The sequence below is a fragment of the Myotis yumanensis genome, unplaced genomic scaffold (genome assembly GCF_028538775.1).
Source record: "Myotis yumanensis isolate MYYU_CA2020_CCGP unplaced genomic scaffold, mMyoYum1.0.hap1 SCAF_4, whole genome shotgun sequence".
Taxonomy (NCBI): domain Eukaryota; kingdom Metazoa; phylum Chordata; class Mammalia; order Chiroptera; family Vespertilionidae; genus Myotis; species Myotis yumanensis.
Window position 1 is genome coordinate 103660105 of NW_027223755.1, and position 21862 is coordinate 103681966.

General features: G+C 46.8%; 1 protein-coding gene across 2 annotated transcripts in view; it reads right to left on the reverse strand.

Moving 5' to 3' along the window:
* RAB40C (RAB40C, member RAS oncogene family) overlaps nt 1-21862 on the reverse strand; it is a 32524-nt gene that overhangs the window by 5802 nt on the left and 4860 nt on the right. For both annotated transcript variants that reach the window (XM_070413376.1, XM_070413375.1), the window contains exons 3-4: nt 1573-1633; nt 922-982 (exon numbers count right to left, since the gene is read on the reverse strand). In XM_070413376.1, the coding sequence (XP_070269477.1) occupies nt 922-982; nt 1573-1633 (122 nt within the window). The remainder of the gene's footprint in view (nt 1-921; nt 983-1572; nt 1634-21862) is intronic.

The window sequence follows — 21862 nt, forward strand, 5'->3', positions numbered from 1 at the left end:
GACAAACTGATCTCTGTCCAGAAGGAAGACCTGCTCTTCCAGCTGACCCCAAAACCTCAACTAAACAGGACACCCACTCCACCCCCGCCGCCAGCTCTCAGCACACTGCGCCCAGGGGACCTGTTCTCTTCAGCAGCAGAGGCGCTAACCTCCCAGGGCCATGAATGGCCACATCACATCTCAGCAACACAAAACAAGGGTCATGCATACAGGAGGTCAGGGACAGAAAGGTTGTTTCTTGCCCAGCTGGTGTGGCTCAGTGGTTGAGCATATGAACTAGGTGGTCACGGTTTGATTCCCTTCCCGGTCAAGGCACAAGGCACAAGCCTGGGTTGCAGGCTTGATCCCCAGTAGGGGATGTGCATGAGGCAGCTGATGAATGATTCTCTCTCATCACTGATCTTTCTCTCTCTCTCTCTCTCTTTCCCTTCCTCTCTGAAATTAAAAAAAAAAAAAAAAAAAAAAGCTTTTAAGAAAGGTTATTGCTCATGGTAAGAACTACAAGACAGTCCTGTTGCAGAATAGATGACAGCAGTCAGGGGTTGGTGGCTTTTGTAACTTGGGCCCTGAGGGACCCGTAAGGTCTCTCCAGTCTTAACCAAGGGTGAGAAAGTGACTGGAAATATAAAACTTGACTGGGAAAGACAGTCCTGCAACTCAATGTACCATCAGGGGCCACACAAAGCAGCAAAACCAGGCGGTCTACTCTGGATGCTGCCTTCATGTCTGCGCTGCCACCATCAGGCAGGATGGGAATGGGACAGAGCAGAACAAGCCACTGCAGTAAGAACACATGAGGGCAGAGTTGAGCTCAGACCCTACCACTCACCACTCAGGCCCGAAATGTGCGACTGGCTTCTGACAGCACAGAATATGCCTTGTCCCTCTGGAGAGCAACACCGGCAGTATTGCTGGTCTTACCTGTGCGCCTCTGGAGTAGGACCTGAAGATGGTGCAGAACCTGCCTTGGCCCGACGTGTCCCTGAAACACAGGGGGAGTCAGTGGGATGTGTCCTGTGGGACCTGGCATGTGCAGCGTGATCCCTACAAGGTGCTCTCCCTCCCCCTCTACAGCTTATACTGGCCAACCTCTGTGGGCCTGAGTGCTCTAGGGCAGCAGCCGCCAACCTTTCAGACCTCACAGACCACCAGTGGTCCGCAGACCACCAGTTCACGACCGCTGCCTCTAGGAGACCACCCTGCCAGGCTGGAGAATCCCAAACCTACGGGAATTCACATCTCAACTTCAAGACTCTGGAAAATGTATAGCCTGGTAAAAGGGAGCAAAGGGGGGCTGTGGCTACTGTGGAAATGAGTATGGGTAGGGGAGCTGGGCTCTATCAGAACAAACGGCTCTGGACCTTTTGGTTTTTACATCACAGAGCAGAATCCACTCCATGTTTACACAGGATCTCTTTAACAGCTATTCCATTTACAATGTTAACAGGACTCCTTCCTTCCTGTTCCTTTAAGGATTCTTGACTTATTCATTTAGCTTCTGAGGCTCCGGCTATAACTCTGAAGTGCTGTCCCCCACCCCCAGGCACCGCAATCCCACACAGCCCCACTCACCAGAGCTCCAGCTTGACCCGCCGGCCATCCAGCAGGATGGTAGTCGTCTTGTAGTCGATCCCTGCAAGGAAGCAAAAAGGGCTGCTGAAGGCGACGCCTGGAGAGGAGCCTGCCAGGATCCGCCTTGCCAGCATTCAGCCTCTACAGGCTAGCGGAGTCGTGGAGGAACAGACTACCCCCAGCTGGAGCCTTCTTGTGGCTCCAGCCCAGGGACCCAGACTGCTGGGCACTACAGCACCAGTCAAAGGGAGGATGGCACAGGAGTAGAGTTCAGCAGGCCAGCAGGAGCTCATCTCCATCTGACCTACTTTATGTGGATCTCAAGTAGAGAAATTTCTGAGTTCTTGGATTCACCATAGCCCCTAGGTACTGACAACTGGAGTGTGCCTAGAATGTTATTAAAGGTAAAGTAATTTCTAAAATGCCACTTCTCTGGAGAGCTCTCTGCGGAACCTATGCATGCCATATCTTTAGTTTTTAATATTTTTATATTTTTATGGGAAAAAGTCAGTCCAAGAGAAGTTGGAAGGATCAGGGACAGTGCTGGACATGTTACTTACATGTAAGATCTTCAACTGGTTTATGGACCATCTGGAAACTTCCTAAAGGCTCAGTGTTTCCTCCCTCCTTCTTAAGCCTTAAAAAGGCTGTTTCATGACTTTTTATAACACTCCAACAGGGCTTGGAAATGGGCATTTTAACATAAGTGTCTCTCACACATTGTGTGAGCGTGCACGTACAAGCTGACCCCAAAGCATCTGCACCAGCACCTTCCTGGTGCCTCAGGCATTGGTGCCTCTTCCCCTACTCCATTTCTGCCTGGCCAACTCCTGCCTGCAAGTGAAAACCTGGCTACCATGCATCAAATGACACTCAACAGAAGGAAAACGCAACCCACAAAATGGGAGAAAATATTTGAAATCACATATCTGAAAGGGATTGCTATCTAGGATATATAAAGAAATCTTACAACTCAACGACATAAAAACAAATTAAAAATTGGGTAAAAGACTTAGACATTTATCCAAAGAAGATATACAAATGACCACAAACACATGAAAAAATGCTCAATACCACTAATCATCAGAAAAATGCAAATTAAACCACAGTGAGATCACCTTATACTCATTAGATGGCTATTACCAAGAAAAACAGAAAGGTGAGGGTGTGGAGAAATCAGAATCCTTGTACACTGCTTGTGGGAATGTAAAATGATGCAGTTACTATGGAAAACAGTATGGCCATTCCTCAAAGAATTAAACACAGAATTACCATATGATACAGAAATTCCACTTATGGGTTAGTAATCAAAAGAAATGAGAGCAGGAAATTGAACATATATGTATTTGTACACCTGGGTTCATAGCAGCATTATTCACAATAGTCAAAGGTGGAAACAACACAAGTGTCCATGGAAGGATGACTACACATACAATGGGATTCAATTCAGCCTTAAAAAAAGATGACATTCTGACACGTGCTATAACATGGATGAACCTTGAGGACATTATGCTTAGGAAAATCAGTCACAGAAGAACAAAAACTGTATGATTCCGCTTCTATGAGGTCCCTAGAGTAGTCAGTTTCAAAGACAGAAAATAGATTAGAGGTTATCAGGGCTGGGGGAGGGGATTAGAAAGTCAGTATTTAATGAAGACAGAGTTTCAGTTTGGGAGGATGGAAAAGTTCCGGAGAGGATGGTGGTGACGGTCACACAACAGTGTAAATGTATTTATTGTGTCTCTGATCTGAACACCTAAAAATAATTAAAATGGTAAGTTTTATGTTATGTTATTTTACCACAATATTTTTTTAAAGTGAGAGGAGAGTCTCTTGCACATATTCTCATGTGAAAGAACCATTCCTCAGGAAGAAACAAAACTCAGGCCTGCCACCACCATACCTTCTCAGCACTTGCCCTTCCCCCAGCTCTCATCTCCTGATAACCAGGTTCTTTGGGCGGGAGCTCCTGGAATTCTGTCAAACAGGAAGCACAGATTTGGCCCAGGACTTGCCTCCTCTCAATCCTGCCTCCACAGCTTCTGTGAGAGGGACCCCATGAGGGTAATTTCCAGGAAGGCTGGATGTGGGTGCCCATCTTCTAGGCAACATCAGATCTGCCTCCATGTGGCAGATCAGCCACACAGGCTCAGAACGCAGGAGGAGACAGGGTACAGGGAGAAGGCTTCCACACTCCACCCAGCTCTGGGCTCCCTCCCACATCCAGCATCATGAGTGTTGTGCACCCTGGGCACTTTGCAGACCCATCTACCTGAGTTCCACCCAGGACATCAGGTCATTAATTGTGGTCTGTGTCAGAAAGGACGCTCCATCCCTGCTCTCCAGCAGCTCTGCTCAACACTGCCAAACACACGCATGGGACCAGTGGGGACAGGCACTCAGAGTGGGAACTGGTAACAAGGAGGGGCCACTGTCCTCCCGACACTTCTTCTGCTGCAGAGTTACCCACCTACCACTGGGTCAGAGAGCTCATTAGAGAACAAGATTCTCAGGGAACACTGCAGAGGAAAAGCTGAAGTTCAGTTTGATGGCTGAGCAACGTCACCATTAAAGGGATTTGGTCTCACAGTGACTGTGCTCTCTGGAGCCCTCTGGTGCTGGCACGGCCTCTACGGAAAGGTGGCCTCCATGCCTGGCTCCAGCTTGAGCACCTGTGTGAGTAAAGTGGGCAGCAAGTCCCTACATAGCGGAGAGCAGGGTCCAGCTGAGAGCTGAGGACTGCCTGGGAGCCAAGAAGTCAAAGTGCAGTGGGGCGGGTGGGGGAGGAAGGGGAAGGGGAGATGGTGTGCATGGAGAACTCCTCCGCTGACACACTCACTTGGATATTGAAATATTAAAATTCAAGTATATTCTTCAAGTTTATTCTGTCCCCCACCCCGCTACGTCCCAAATCTGGATAAAAGATTAGTGTGCTTTATAAATTCATAGAAAATATAAACATAGCAAGTCCAAAGAGAGAGGCAGGTAGGAAGACAGAATCTTCCTCCTGTAAACAAAGATAGGTGTCAACCAAACTTTACTATGAATCAGCTCTGACAATTCTTTGGTCTGAAGATTTGTTGCTGAAGAATTTCACTCATCCACTTTGAAAAATGATGACCAGAGGCTTCATTCAAAACATTTAATACTGCCCTGGCCAGCATGGCTGTTGGTTGAGCGTCATTCCATACACCAAGAGGTCACAGGTTCAATTCCCAGTCAGGGCACTTACCCGGAAAACAGTATGCCCCAATAGGGGGCATGCAAGAGGCAGCCGATGCTATCTCTCTCTCTCTCTCTCTCTCTCTCTCTCTCTCTCTCTCCCTTCCTCTGTCTAAAGTCAATAAAAACATAGTTGAAAAAAATTTAATGCCCTGTACAGCACAGTCATGACCATTCAGAACATAAATCAGCTATGGGCACTGGAATCAATGCTGGTGTACAGGGGTTGAGCAGGCTTCTTGGGGACGGAAGCAGCTCACACCTGGGATGACCAGAGCTCAGATCCTAGGACTGTAGACACTCCCTGGATGGACACAGGGCTTGGGGAGGCCACCAGCAGGTGACCAGAGGCTCTCAGGGGAAAAGAGTGCTGTTCTGATTCCTAGCCCTTCTCATATGACCTTCTTACTATGAAAGGTTTCAGGGCTTTATCTGTCCAGTGGTCTGGGGGGTATTTTTCACTCTCTGTGCAGGGAACCCAGGAGCCCTTCAGTTCCCCAGTTCACCCTTCTAACCACATGCTCCTCTGTCCCACATCCTGGGCCCCCATTAGCCAGGAAGTGACCTCTGGGCTAATGGTCAGTTTTCTCATCTAGTCCCCCATGGCTATAGTTTTGTTCCACTTTCTGGAAAATACCTTCAACTTAATCTTCCAGCCCTTCTAAGATCTTTTTAAAAATTCTGTTATTTTAAAAGCTCTGTCTGTTTTTCTGGAATGTTCCTTTCTAACAGCATCCTGTTCTTGGGTGCAGTAATTCTTTATGTTAGACATTAATTATAAGGTTGCTAAGGTTCCCGAATGTGTTCCTCACCTTGCGGTGGCCCTTGGCTGTCCATTTACTCCTCAGAGATCCTAAAAACCTGTAGGAGCCCTGGCTGGTGTGGCTCAGTTGGTTGGAGTGTTATCCCATGCAGGTTCCATTCCTGGTCAGGGCACATGCCCAGGTTACAGGTTCAATCCCCGGTTGGGCTGTGTACTGGAAGCAACTGATCAATGTTTCTCTCTCTCTCAAATCAATAAAAAACATATCCTTGGGTGAGGATTAAAAACCCAGGGGAAGTTCTAAGTGACTCTGTCTTGTGAACTGGGCTTACAAAAAAGCTGCCAGGAACCTTGGGGAGTGTGGCGCTCATGTCTCTTGGACTGATGACTATTCAACAAAGACTGTCTGCTGCCACTGGGCCCCTACCTGAGCACTAAGGATGAGGGGCAGCCAGGGTCTCCTCACTTGAAATCGACTTGCACTTGGCCTCCGCCGTGCCTGATTCTCTCTTGTGTCCTTCCTGTGGGCCACCCAGCCACTCAGCCCCTGCCCTTATTTAAACCTATCCTCCTTGTGTTGAGTTCAGAGGGGCCTGGGGACATGGAGTGCAAGGTTCAGAGCTACAGGATCCATGCTGGCCCCTCACAGCCCAGGCTTTAGCTCTCTGCACTCAGCTGTGGCAATAGCACCTGCTTCCCAAATTGTCAACTTCTCTCACCTGATGGCAAATTTTTAAGAATGCATTTTCTATTGTTTCATGGGTTTTCTGAAGGGAATGGCAATTCACCTGACATGAATTACTTTCTCAATTTCTATTATACAGCAGGCATTGTTCCAGGAGCTAATGGACTCATGATGCCAAGCTGCCCCATGCCATGTTTTTCAGGGCTGCCACCACCTTGCAAATCACAGGAGACTGGGTTTTGTTCATAAATTTACCAAGAGAAGTCAAGTCTCATCACCCAGAGTGACACCTTCACCAGGTACATTTTAACTGTCATCTTCTCAGCATTTAGTACAACTGTAACCAAGCACTGACCGACTGAAATACAAATGATCTTACGACACCTTGCACCCTATCTTTCCCCTTTATATTACAGGTATATGCACATGTGCACATGTCTATTTTAGTTTTGAATATAAGTAGAATACATTATCTATGAATTTCATTCCTTTTAAGAACAGTAAAGGGGATGCTGCAAAGCAATGGTCCAGCAGGACATGCCTGGGCTCAGTATGGCACATGCTGGCGTCCTCCCCACACCATGTCCCTGCATCACTGGCCTCATGTCCCTGTGATGTCCCTCATGACCCTATTTGTCCCTGACAACAGCCAAGGCAGGGAGGAGGACAAAGCAGATCACTGGCTCCAGAAAAATGCTGACGGAGGCTGAAGTTGCAGGAACATTGTAATTACCTGTCTGCTGACTGCTGTCCTTCGAAGAGGTATTTCAAAGTACAAATTCAGAGAAAGGAGGTGGAGGAGGAAGGAAGAACAGTACAAAAATGATCATTAAAGTCTCAATTTTCTAGAAAGTGACTTTATTTTCTGACAGTCACCCTTGACCTGGTGATTAGGGGAGTTCATCAGGGCACCCCTCCTGCCCACTGAGACCCACTTCATCAGGAGCTGTAAACAGAGTTGTGGGGACGCATGGGAAGAAGGCTGAGGGCTGGGTGGCACTGACAAACAGGACATCAGCTCTGTCTTCACCTGCCCTCTCCTCCAGACCGGGGACATCGGCCACCTGAGTGGGACATCCATGGCCACGTGGCCAGACTATCAAGGATCATCTGCACAATCTACTCTTCTTGGGCCAGTTAATCTGCACAGCACAGCAGCCACTCTGCTGGCTGAAGTCAAGGCACAGTGTTCCATCAGAAGTCTTGGGACAGAGCAGGCTGAAAGTCCCAATTTCCTCCCCGACGTCCCTTCCTTTAGAGCAGTGGTTCTCAACCTTCTGGCCCTTTAAATACAGTTCCTCATGTTGTGACCCAACCATAAAATTATTTTCATTGCTACTTCATAACTGTAATGTTGCTACTGTTATGAATTGTAATGTAAATATCTGATATGCAGGATGGTCTTAGGTGACCCCTGTGAAAGGGTCATTCGACTGCCAAAGGGGTCGCGACCCACAGGTTGAGAACCACTGCTTTAGAGGTTCACAATGCTCGCATATCTGTTAGCACTGACACAGGACAACAGACCCCCAAGTAAACCTACCCTCACTAAAGCCCTAGGAAATTACAAGGTAATCAGGGAAGGGAACACACATGAATAAGAACCAAAAATTCTCAGATGTCTGCTCAACTGTCTGAGATCCACCCTCAGCTTTGTTTTGGGTGCATAAATCAAGATTGCTGGATGTTTTCAAGTTCAATTTTCCACTGTTCAGAGGGAGCAGGGACTGGTCAGACTGAGGACCACTATTCACAACTCGGCAGTCCTCCAGGTGAGGGCACTTCCCACAAACCTACCCAGATTCCACTTGGAGCAAATGGAGGGAGCAGGCAAGGAAGGATGCCACCTGCCCAGGCAGCATGTTCATGACCACCTGCTTTCTGTTTGAGGTTCCAGTCTTAAATGGAAGAAACTGCAACCCTAAATGTGTAATCATCAAGCTATTTTCCAACATAATTAAAAGCCACAGGAAGGCCCGGCCAGTGTGGTTCAATGGTTGAGCGTTGACCTATGAACCAGGAGGTCACAGTTAGATTCCCAGTCAGGGCACATGCCCGGTTGCGGGTCTGATCCCCAGTAAAGGGCATGCAGGAGGCAGCTGATCAATGATACTTTCTCATCCTTGATGTCTCTCTCTCTCTCTCTCTCTCTCTTCCTCCCCCTTCCTCTCTGAAATAAAAATATTTAAAAAGAATGAAACAGAAGCCTTGGCTAGTGTTTCTCAGTGGTTAGAGCATCAGCCTGGGAACCAAAGGGTCATGGTTTTGATTCCCAGTCAAGGGCACGTACCTGGGTTGCGGGTTCGTTCCCTAGCCTGGTCAGGGTGCATACAGTAGGTAACCAATTGGTATACTGCACATTGATCTCTCTCTCTCTCCCTCCCCCACGCCCTTCCGCTCTCTCTCAAAGGAAAAAATATTCTCGGGTGAGGATTAACAAAGGAAAAAAAAAAAAAAAAGAATGAAACAGAAAATGCTAACCAATGTTTTACTTTGCAGTGTTTAAACAGAGGACCAGAAACTAGAATGCTGGCTAGTGTCCGAGGGAAAGAAAACCATTCCCAGCAGGTTCTCCCCATTGTGGCAGCTCTATGATAGATCTAGAAGTATCCCGGGGCAGTTTGGACCATGAATGTCAAGCCCTCACACCAAGTCAGGTGACTCAGCCGAACACAGGTCACCTAGTGACTTCAGGGAAGGCTCCAGTGCAGCACGGCCCCTCCACACTGGCAGGAGATGCTGCGGTGTCAAAAGCCGAGGCTGTTGGCTTTCTACACAGTTCCCAGATCTCACTTCCTGGGAAGCACAGCCCCCTCCAGCCAGGATGTCTGAATGAGGCACATGCCTGTGTTTCAACATGATATCCAACTCGTAGCATGAGGATGCCACCCCCAAACCAAGACAGGCAGCTGCTGTTTCTTAGTGTTACTCCTTAGGGAGGGAAAATAAGTTCCCAAAGGCAGACAAATGGCAAACAGGAATGTCAGGTCTTCTAGGAACCAGAAAAGCTTTCCATAACACAGGCGGGGAAGTGCCCTGGGATTCACACACCAGCCATCCAGGCAGGTCCAGGCATGCATGTAGCCTGAGACACTTGACCAGCCTTCACTCTTACTCTCTCAAGGGTAAGGTACATGTCTATACCAAGGAAATGCACCTTGTACCACAGAGTGGGGACAGAAAAGGGAATCCCACATGTCCCAGTGGGCATGCAACTGGGTGCAGCCCCAAGGAGGCAACACTAAGCAGTGTGGCAGGCACTCTCAGGTGGACCAAGGATCCCACCTCCTGGCATTTATGCTTCTGGGGACACCCCTCCCCTTGAGGGTGGTGGGAGCTGATACTTGCTTCTGACCCTGAGTAGGGCCAAGTAATGGATGTCCCCTCTGATCATATTACATGAGACTCCTGCAGGCAGCTTCTCTCCCTTGCTGGCTCTATGAACAAGCTGCCCTATGGAGGGGCCCATGTGGCCAGGAACAGAGGGTGGCCAGATGCTGATAACAACCACATGAGTTCAGAAAGGATTCTGCCCCAGCCCACATCTGACTACAGCTTGTGAGAAACCCCAAGGCCCTGTGAAGACCCAGCTAAACTGTGCCCAGATTTCTGACCCCCAAAAACCTATGTGCTAATAAGTGGATGCGGTTTTTTGTTTTGTGTTTGTTTGTTAATCCTCATCCAAAGGTATTTTTCCACTGACTTTTAGAGAGAGTGAAAGGTAAGGGGAGAGAAAGAGAAAGAGACACATCAATTGGTTGCCTCTCACAAGTGGCCTGAGCAGGGCCAGGGATCGAGCCTACAACGGAGGTACATGCCCTTGACCAGAATCAAACCCAGGACCCTTCAGTCTGTTCTATCCACTGAACCAAATAGGTTAGGGCTGGGTGCTCTTTTAAGATGCTCAGTTTGTGGTAATGTCTTGGGATGCTATAACAGAATATTACAGATTGGGGAGCTTATAAACAACAGAAATGTATTTCTCACAGTTCTGGAGATGGGATGTCCAAGATCAAGGTTCCAGCAAAGATGGTGTCTAGTGAGCGCCCACTTCCTTGTTCACAGACAGCTGACCCCTTGCTGTGTCCTCACAAGGCAGAAGGGGCAAGGGAACTCTGTGGAGTCTTTTATAAGGCACTATGCAACTCATGAGGTTCCACCCTCAAGACCTAGTCACTTCCCTAAGGCCCTACCTCCTAATACCATTGGGGATTAGGTTTCTACATAGGAAGTTTAGGGGGTGGGGAGACACATTCAGTCCACAGCAATAACTAATACCAATTATTGAAAACATACACTCCTCTGACCAGGCACTGCAGCTATAAGAATCATCAAAACAACAAGAGAACTTTTTATAAAGGTGTGGTAACAGAGTAGTGGCCCAGAGATGCGCACATCCTAATTTCTGGAACCTGAGAACATGCTTCCTACAGGGCCAAGGGACTTTGCAGATGTGACGGGGGTCATGGGCCTTGAGAAGCAAGAGGACTCTGAGTTATCCTGGTGGGCCCAATGTCATTACTTGAGTCCTTAAAGGTGAGGACCCTTTCCTGGATGAGTCAGGGAGATGAGATGGAAGGAGGAGAGAGAAAAGAGAGACTCAAAGACTAGGAGGGACCTTAACCTCACTTAGAAGACGGAGGAAGGGGAACACAAATGAAGAATGTGGGCAATCTCTAGAAGCTGGCATGACCCTCAGTGTACAGCTACCAAAGAAAAGGGACCTTGGTCCTATAATGCAAAGAACTGAATTCTGCCAACAACTCAATGAGCAAGGAAAGAGACCTCCCTTAGAACCTGCAGAAAGCAACACAGTCCAACACCTTAACTGCTGACTTATGACCTACATGCAGAACTCTAAGATAATGTTACAGCAGTAACAAAAAAGAAATATCCAGGTATAAACATAATTAAAGGCTATATACTATTTACATTTTTTATTACAAATAAACTGGATACAAATTTTAAAAAATCTATCTACTGTGGATGATTAAATAACAGAAGATGACCCACAAAATGGAGGTTATATGGCTGTTATAAAGAAACAGGCATCTGCCCTAGCTGGTTTGGCTCAGTGGATAGAGCGTCAGCCTGCGGACTGAAGGGTCCCAGGTTAGATTCTGGTCAAGGGCACATGCCTAGGTTGTGGGCTTGATCCCCAGTAGGGGATGTGCAGGAGGCAGCCAATCACTGATTCTCTCTCATCATTGATGTTTCTATCTCTCTTTCCCTCTCCCTTCCTCTCTGAAATCAATAAAGATATATTTTTTAAAAAATGTTTAAAAAAAGAAAAGAAAAACAGGCATCTGCTGAAATGAAAGCAGAATGTGGAGCAAACGGAAATTTTAAACCCTCCTGGTGGGATAGAAATTGTTCAACTGCTTTGGAAAACTGTTTGGTGACATTTACGAAGGCTGAATATATGCATACCCAACAACCCAGAAACCCTACTCCACAGTATCCCTGACAGAAATGCATGCATATGTGCACCAAAAACATGTACAGGCAGACTTCGTTTTATTGCTCTAACAAGTGTGCATTTTTTACAAACTGAAGGCAAGACCCTCCACCAGCAAAAAGATTACAACCCGCTTTACTGAGGTGATCTGAAACCGAACCCGCAATATTTCCGAGGTATGCCTGTACGATAATTTTCATAGGAGCACTATTCAGAATAACTCAAGCATAGAAACCATCCAAAAGCCCACCTGCAGAAGAGTAAACACATGGCAGTACTCACAGTGAAATCTATACAACACAAAGGAGTGAACTACAACTACACACAATAGCAGGCTGAACCTCATAAAGAAGCCAGAGACACAAAAGTACATATGGTGTGATTCTATTTATAGAAAACCCTAGAAATGCAAACTAGTCTATTAACATAAAGGTCAGCAGTTGGCAGGTCTGGGGGCAAAGGGGGTTGGTATATAAAGAGCACAAGACTGAATGTGACCATGGTTTCTCAAGTGTGCACGCCTGTCAAAACTCATTAAACTTCAAATTTTAAAATGGATACAGGCTTTTGGTGCATAAATGATACTTCAATAAAGTTGATCAAAAGAAGGAAAGACTGACAACATCAACCATTGGCCAAGGTGTAGAGCAGGGATCCTCAAACTTTTTAAACAGGGGGCCAGTTCACTGTCCCTCAGACCGTTGGAGGGCCGGACTATAGTTTTAAAAAAAACTATGAACAAATTCCTATCCACACTGCACATATCTTACCTTGAAGTAAAAAAACAAAACGGGGAGGAGAGACCAAGATGGTGGCGTAGGTAAACACCGGAGACCGCTGCCGCAAACAACCATTTCAAAAATACAACTAAAAGACTGAACGGACATCACCCAGAACCACAGGAAGGCTGGCTGAAGAGAGACTCTACAACTAGAAGGAAAGAGAACAGCAAATCGAGGCTCAGAGGCGGCGCAGTGTGGAAAATACAAAGGTACCGAGGTGCGCGCGCAAAGCGGGCTGGTGGCTGAGGGCGCGGTTGTCGTTTTCTGTCGGGAGTGAGTCTCAGACTCTGGGCTCCAGATCCGGGCGAGTCTCTAGGGACCCAGACTCAAACGGGAGAAGCGGGATTATCCGGCATCAGTTGGAACCTGAGGGCAGCTTTCTCTCTGAGGTTTGCAGCGGCTGCCGGGTTCTGAGAAGCAGAGCCTCTGGGAACGGGACTGAGCGTGGCCATAACTGCTCCCTCCGCCCGCCCTGTTGATCCCGCCCCGCCCAAACCCTGCGCACAGCCATTTGCCGATCGCCTCAGGCAAAGGCTGGATTAGCGCCTCCCCAGAAGGCAGACGTTTTCCATACAGCTGATTCCTATAGCCAGTCGGCCTGGGGGTCAAATCCCTCTAGTGTTAACTACAACAATTAAGGCTTGGCTAGAACAAGACTGCGCACAGAGACCACAAGGGGGTGCACCAAGAAAGCATAAAAGATGCGGAGACAAAAAAACATGACAGAAATGGAGGATATGGAGCTAAGAATCGCAATTTTGAGGGCTTGCCATAAATTTGTGCAGAGCCTCACGAAAACTAATGAGACCCTCGATGCTACGATAAAGAAATTAGAAAGTAAGCATACACGGACTGAAATAAAGAATATTATACCCAATAGCAGACCAGAGGAGTACAATAATCAAACCAAAGATTCGACAAAAAACACCCAATTGGAAAAGCAAAATGAAAAAAGAATCCGAAAGTGTGAAGATAGTGTAAGGAGCCTCTGGGACAGCTTTAAGCGGTCTAATATCAGAGTCATTGGAGTGCCAGAAGATGAGAGACAGCAAGATATTGAAAACCTATTTCAAGAAATAATGGCAGAAAACTTCCCCCACCTGGTGAAAGAAATGGACTTACAGGTCCAAGAAGCGCAGAGAACCCCAAACAAAAGGAATCCAAAGAGGACCACACCAAGACACATCATCATTAAAATGCCAAGAGCAAAAGACAAAGAGAAAATCTTAAAAGCAGCAAGAGAAAGAGGCTCAATTACCTACAAGGGAATACCCATACGACTGTCAGCTGATTTCTCAACAGAAACTTTGCAGGCCAGAAGGGAATGGCAAGAAATATTCAAAGTGCTGAATACCAAGAACCTACAACCAAGATTACTTTATCCAGCAAAGCTATCATTCAGAATTGAAGGTCAGATAAAGAGCTTCACAGATAAGGAAAAGCTAAAGGAGTTCATCACCGCCAAACCAGTATTATATGAAATGCTGAAAGGTATCCTTTAAGAAGAGGAAGAAGAAGAAAAAGGTAAAGATACAAATTATGAACAACAAACATGCATCTATCAACAAATGAATCTAAGAATCAAGTGAATAAATAACCTGATGTACAGAATGAACTGGTGATTATAATAGAATCAGGGACATAGAAAGGGAATAGACTGACTATTCTTGGGGGAAAAAGGGGTGTGGGAGATGCGGGAAGTGACTGGACAAAAATCATGCACCTATGGATGAACACAGTGGGTGGGGAGTGAGGGTGGAGGGTGGGGTGGGAGCTGGAAGGAGGGGAGTTATGGGGGGAAAAAAGAGGAACAAATGTAATAATCTGAACAATAAAGATTTAATTAAAAAAAAAAAAAAAACGGGAACAAATACAATATTTGTATTTGCATGTGGCCCGCGGGCCGTAGTTTGAGGACCCCTGGTGTAGAGCATGGAACTCTTAGATGTTGCTGATGGGAACTCAAAATGACAGAGTCACTTTAGGGCAGTTTGGCAAGTTCTTGTAAGTTAAGCAGACACACAAGGACTTGTGTATTGAGAATGTGCTTCAGCCCGAGCCAGTTTGGCTCAGTGGTTAGAGAATCAGCCTGCGAACTGAAAGGTCCCAGATTCGATTCCAGTCAAGGGCACATGCCCGGGTTGTGGGCTTGATCCCCAGTGGGGGACTTGCAGGAGGCAGCCGATCTATGATTCTCTCTTATCATGAATGTTTCTCTCTCTCTCTCTCTCTCTCTCTCTCAATCTCTCTCTCTCTTCCTTCCTCTCTGAAATCAATAAAAATATATATAAAAAAATCTTTAAAAAAAGAGAATGTGCTTCATGCCACATGAACCATACACTTAGAAATGTATGATAAATATGCTATTTTATCAAAAAATAAATAGAAATTTAAAAAATGTTTAAAAGATTTGTATAAGAATGTTTATAGCAGCATTATTCATAATAGCCAAAGTCAGTAAATAACCAAAACTGTATCAATAGGTAAACAGGTAAACAAATTAAGGTATAATGCTATACCTTAGGAATGCTATTCGGGAGCAAAAAGAAATGAATATGAACGAATTTCACATACATTATGCTGAGTGAAACAAACCAAAGTAAGGAAGACCATATTGTATGATTCAATTTACAGGAAGTTCTGGAGAGGCAAAAGTACCCTAAAGTGACAGGAAGCAGACCATGGGGGCTGGGGCTATGGGACTGACTTCTAAGGGGTAGAAGAGAACTTTTAGGAGTGGTGAAAATGTTCTAGGTCTCAATTAGAGCAATAGTTATACAGATACTAGAGGCCTGGTGCATGAAATTCATGTGTGGGGGGGCGGGAGTCCCTCAGCCCTGCCTGCACCCTCTCACAATCCAGGACATCCCTCTAGCAATCCAGGACCACTGGCTCCTAACTGTCTGCCTGCCTGCCTGCCTCATTGCCCCTAACTGCTCGCCTGCCTGCCTGATCACCCCTAACCACCTCTGCCTCGGCCCCCACCGCAGTGGCTTCGTCTGGAATGACTTCCAGAATGACGTCTGGAAGGTTGTTCGGCTGTCCAGTCTAATTAGCATATTATGCTTTTTAAAAAATTTTGTTTTATTGCTTAAAGTATTACAAAGAGTATTACATATGTCTCCTTCTCCCCCACCCCTTGACATCCCCCTGGCCTCCCCTACCCCCCAGTGTCTTATGTCCATTGGTTATGCTTATATGCATGCATACAAGTCCTTCGGTTGATCTCTTACCCCCCCCTCCCCGCCCCCCCAACCCTCCCCGGCCTTCCCGCTGTAGTTTGACAGTGTTCGATGCTGCTCTGCCTATGTATCTATTTTTGTTCATCAGTTTATAATGGTCTTTATTATCCATAAATGAGTGAGATCATGGCATATTATGCTTTTATTATTATAGATATACACTTGTCAAACTCATCTAACTTAAATGTATACTTAAAAATGGTGTATTTTCTTGTACATAAAGTATATGTCAATAAAATTTATTATTTTTTTTAAAAGTAAACCCACAGCATATTGACCTGCTCAGAGTTAGATTAGTAGGCTTTTTGACCATAAGGACCTGAATTACCCTACAGTGGTCAGCAAACTGCGGTTCGCAAGCCACATGCGGCTCTTTGGCCCCTTGAGTGTGGCTCTTCCAAAAAATACCAACTTCTGCACACGGGCTACGAAGTTTCAATTGCACTGTACATGCGCACCCGCACGTGGTATTTTGTGGAAGAGCCACACTCAAGGGGCCAAAGAGCCGCACGTGACTCGAAAGCCACAGTTTGCCGACCACTGCCCTACAAGATAGGGCTGAATACAGATCAAAGCCAGGTGTGAACACCCAATCCATACCATCCTGACTGCACAGATATTCTGGGAACAAGAATGATCTTCAGGTCTCTGATGCCTGCCCTTCTATGGGCCAGGTCTACCACCAAAGGCGCACGAACAAGCCTATCACTAAGGACAGAGAAGAAGGGAGGGGCTGCCTGGTGAAGGACGAAAAGAAAGCAGAAGTTACCTAATACATTTCAAAATGCCTTTGTGTCTACACTGGCATGCCGGGTTTTGGGAGAAACACCAGAGCAGTTTGTGGACTGGTTTCCTGTGAAGGAAGAGCTTTTCCTTAATGCCTTAAAAACCACACTAGACCAAACCAAACCAAAGCTTCCTGCTGTCCATAAAAAACACACACACAAGCACATCCACACACAGAAACAGGCGAAATACAGGACATTTAAAAAAATTAATCAGCCCTAACCGGTTTGGCTCAGTGGATAGAGCATCGGCCTGTGGACTGAAGGGTCCCGGGTTCGATTCCAGTCAGGGGCATGTACCTTGGTTGCGGGTGCATCCCCAGTGGGGTGTGTGCAGGAAGCAGCTGATTGATGTTTCTCTCCCGTCAATGTTTCTAACTCTCTGTCCCTCTCCCTTCCTCTCTATAAAAAAATCAATAAAATATTTTTTAAAAAAAAATTAATCATAACCCCAAACAGAGATAACCACCATTAATGTTTTCAAGTATTTCACTCCACAACTCTTTCATTTGACACCCATAGATATACTATATAATTAAGCATACATTTTCCCCACTTAAAATATCAGAGATTACCCCATATCATTGAATATTCATTAAATATTCCTCCAAACCAACACTTTTAAAGGCTGTATAATAATCTCATCCTGCCGGAGCCGGTTTGGCTCAGTGGATGGAGCGTCGGCCTGCGGACTGAAGGGTCCCAGGTTCGATTCCGGTCAAGGGCATGTACCTGAGTTTCGGGCGCATCCCCAGTGGGGGGTGTGCGGGAGGCAGCTGATCGATGTTTCTGGCTCTCTATCTCTCTCCCTTCCTCTCTGTGAAAAATCAATGAAATATATAAAAAAAATAAAAAATAAATAAATAATCTCATCCTATGAATATACTATATTTCTACTGTTGGACCTTAGGCTATTGCAGTTTTTGTTTTTTTAATAAACAAATACAAAACCTTGATTTCCTCTAGTAGTGTCCCTTATTATTCTCCAGGAGACATTTCTAATCACTTGGAAAGTAAAAGGGAAGGCTTTTTTTTTTTTTTTAAATATATTTTTTATTGATTTTTTACAGAGAGGAAGGGAGAGGGATAGAGAGTTAGAAACATCGATGAGAGAGAAACATCGACCAGCTGCCTCCTGCACATCTCCTACTGGGGATGTGCCCGCAACCAACGTACGTGCCCTTGACCGGAATCGAACCCCGGACCTTTCAGTCCGCAGGCCGACGCTCTATCCACTGAGCCAAACCGGTTTTGGCAAAAGCGAACTCTTTTTTAAGGCTCTGGATACATGTTGCAGAGTCCCTTACAGAGCACCACACACATGCCCCTGTGCACTTTTAGTGCTGAGTGTTACCAGACTCACCTCTGTGATAGACTTACAGGTGAGTGTTTCATCCTATTTAATTTTAAGGTTAAACATCTTTCCATGTATTTTTCACGACAGCAATTCTCAACCGGTGAGCTGCAAGAATTTCACAATAGCTGTCCAGTACAAATAAATAAAAATTATACCTTTTTTTGGTCAGATCAGCAAAAAATATTCTTTTGGTGTGCTGCAGAATTTTAGTAATTAGTTTATGTGTCCATGAGATGAAAAAGGTTGAAAATCACTGCTTCATTAGAATCTCCTGTGACTCTTTGTTATGGCCCTAGCCAAGTGACTTAAAATAAGGAAAATACTCCCTCTGATGACACTGTCACCAAGTTGTTCCTATCCATCAAGGGGCCTGATCACTGCTGATCTGGACCAAATCAAGTCACTGCCAGCCCCCGTAACCAAGAGAGCAGTGTGCATGTACATGCGTGCATGCAAGCATGAGTGTGAGCGTGAACTCAGACCACCGACTCTTGTGGGAGATCTGTGCCACCAGACAGTGTGGCAGCTTCTGCAGGCTCACGAGGACTATCTGCCACACTACTCCTGAGATCTGTGCCCAGAGACAGGCCTTCCCCTTGCACACCTTGCATCTTTAAGAAAACCAGACTCAGCTCCTAAAGCCTTCCAGCAGTTTGAGGCCCGCCAACACTGGAACCAGGAAGAGAGAGGACCAAATAAGAAACAGAAATCAACACAAAATGATTAGGTAACTAGAGGAGACTCACTGAACAAGTGCTAAGTGTGCATCCCCAGAGGCTTTGGGATGGATACCAACAATAGTACCTGGGCGGGGCGGGGGGGTGGGGTGGGGGGCTCGGAGAGTCATTGCTGCTGCCAAGTTAGAGCTCCCAATTCATCTGCGGTGACTCTTGGACCTAAACACAGAACGTCAGCACCCTGTGAGATACCTGTTAGATATCATCACGTTCATTCAGTCACTCAAGGCTGTACAAAGCAACTAAGTCCTGATAACATCACTTAAGCTGTCACCCATCGCTCCCAGCAGAGATCTGAGTAGCAGTCATTCACCCTACCTTGGCCCAGTTGACAGACAACTGCTGCCTGGGAAGGTCCAGGCTGGTAATGAACCAGCTTATGACCCCAAGAACTGCCGGAAGGAACACAGGTCCACCTCAGCCACAGTGTTGCCACTCAACCTAGGAACCACCTGGAGGCTTCCTGGGCTCACAAACACCTGCTCATCACCCAGCTTAGCTCTCTGTCTAGGGTTTACATTTATTCACTTGCCCAGAGATCTGGCACCCAGCTGTCCACACTCTCACACTTCAAAATCTGTGGCATGCCTGCCTTTCCAGCACTTGGACCTTCTTCCATTCTCTGTTCTTCCTTAAAGATGCCGGGCCCTAACCGGTTTGGCTCAGTGGATAGAGCGTCAGCCTGTGGACTCAAGGGCTGTCCCAGGTTTGATGTACCTTGGTTGCAGGCACATCCCCAGTGGGGAGTGTGCAGGAGGCAGCTGATCGATGTTTCTCTCTCATCGATGTTTCTAGCTTTCTATCCCTCTCCCTTCTTCTCTGTAAAAAATCAATAAAATATATTAAAAAAAAAAAAAAAAGATGCCAGGACACCTTCTCCGTAGTGGAGGACTCCCTCTCTAGGGATGTTGGCCTCCTGACACCACACCCCTTGCTTCCCTTGTTTAGACCACTCCTCACCTTGCCTCCCTCTTCACCATCCTGAAGACGACTTTCCTAGCACTGCCCCAACCCGGCATGAATCACTTCCCGCTTGTGAGTCTAACTAAAGTGCCATAACCCTCTGGGACATCAACACCTAATGCCTTGAGGGGCCAAAGCTTATCTGGTCATGCCCACCATCCTGCTTAGGTCCTTGGGTCTTCACCTCCTCCATCAGTGTCGAATTTACCTGTCCTCCATCCCTCCTCTACCCTTTGAAGGGCACATGTCCACAATCAATGAGATACTAGTATTCCCATCTTGGCAATATTCCCTCGGTTACTACCTCAAAGTTCAAGTTCACTTTATTCACTATATTTACCCTCATTTCCCATCCTAATGATGACCCCACACACCTAGTGGTCTCTGATTTCTGCACTCACAGTCTCAACATCCTGCTCCTTAGAGCCCAGGGCACTAAATTCTGCCCCATAAGCCATCTCCCCTCCCTTCTCCCATTTTTTCTGCAGTTTGCTCCAAGCCAGGGCGCCAGACATTGAAAGACCTCCCCCCACTTTCTCCAAACGCCCAAAGAAGGACGCCCTGACTGATGTGGCCCCAGGTCCCATAACAACCCATCAAGAGGCATGCCACCCCCATTATAAGTGATGCCCACTACGCAGGCCTAACTACAACTCCATCCCTTCTCCTCCTCCTCACCCATACCCCAGACCAAGTAAGTGGCCAGCTTCTCAGGGACCAACCACTTCACACTTTGCCAACTGCAATTCATACAGAACAGGAGGCAAAAGTGCCTACTAGACCTTCGCATCTTCTTCCCCACTTCCTGTAACATATTTCTATTTAGTTCATCATCCAAGACATAAACACTCTTGCTAATGGGAACAATGACATTACATATACACAACATGACACAGCAGTGTCACTGTGACCACACAACCTTGAAAGAGGGACCCGGCTCTGCACAGTAGAGCATTTGCTCTATTAACTGCTTAGCTTACATAAAGTGCTAAAGATTGGTGAAAAACTTAAACATTGAAAATATTCTGCCTACTCAACTGTTTTCTGAAAATTTAGGAAAGGCCACACCAGTCCAAGTTACAAACCAGCCAAGTTAGCATAATCTGAAGCAGATAAGGTAACCTGTTTCCTCTCCCCGTGAGGCCTGACACCCTCCCAGGCAGGGGCAGGCTGATCTTTACATCACAGCAGGTGAGTGCCTCTGGCAAAGGGGTAGACAGGCACAGATGGGTCTATGTGTGGCCCTTTGTGGCCTTCTGGAAACCTCGCTGTAAACCCGTGGTTGGCGGCTGACCTGGAAGCTCTCGGGCTTCTGCTGCTCTGTTGGATGCAGACAGGAGGGAGGCAGCAAGGCAGGAGCAATGTAGTGAAGGGAAAAAATGGGCCTCCATGACTGGTCCTAGGCCCCAGATCAGAGTAAGAAGGCAGGCCCAGGACCAGGGACAGAGGTACCAGGAGAAGGAAGGAGTTCAGTTTGGGATGCACTGAGAACAAGTAAGCCAAACGCATAGGGAAGCACTAGAGAGGAGGGTCATCAGAGAGAGGAGTCAGGCCCAGGCCCAAGCCCAGGGTGGAGGTGAGGGCAAGAGCACAAGAGTACCAAGCGAGAAGAAGGTCACTCCCACCAATCAAAGTGCCAGACTCCTGAAGAAGGGGGTCACACAGCCAGCACTAAGACAGTGGTGCCAGGCCTCATGCTGCCTGAGATAGCTACAGGTCCTCAGCCTGTCTGAGCCTTAGTTCCTCATTTGTAAAATGAGATGGTGATGGTACCTGCATCACAGGATGGCAGTGAAGACTAGATGAGGAGCAGCGCCGAGGAGCTCAGCCCTGGGCCTAGCACATATCACTCAGGTCAACACCCACCTCAGTACCCACCTCAGAACCTGGCATCCGACAGAGAGAAGGCAAACCCCAATAAATCGCCCAGAAAATGGGCAAAAGCCAGACATGAGAACCCAACCAAGTACAGAGGGAGAGAGGAACTGGGAGGGGTTGTGAGGTACCCGTCAGAATGGGGATGCTGCATACAGGCTGCTCCTTCATTTAGAACACACATCTAGTTAGTGCCTCTTGTGTGCAGGTCCCATGCTACTGTTGAGGACCCAGATGAGACACCAGGGTGTACAGGCCAGAGGCATGTCTGACTCAGGAAAATGGTATGGAAAAGTGTTTGAAGACACCATATACTCTTGAAATTTGAACTGAGGACTGAAACCCACTTGCATCCCGGTGAAAAGAGACATTTGGAATTGTCTAGTGAAAAGCCATGGAGCTGGGGGACAGGGTGAGCTCA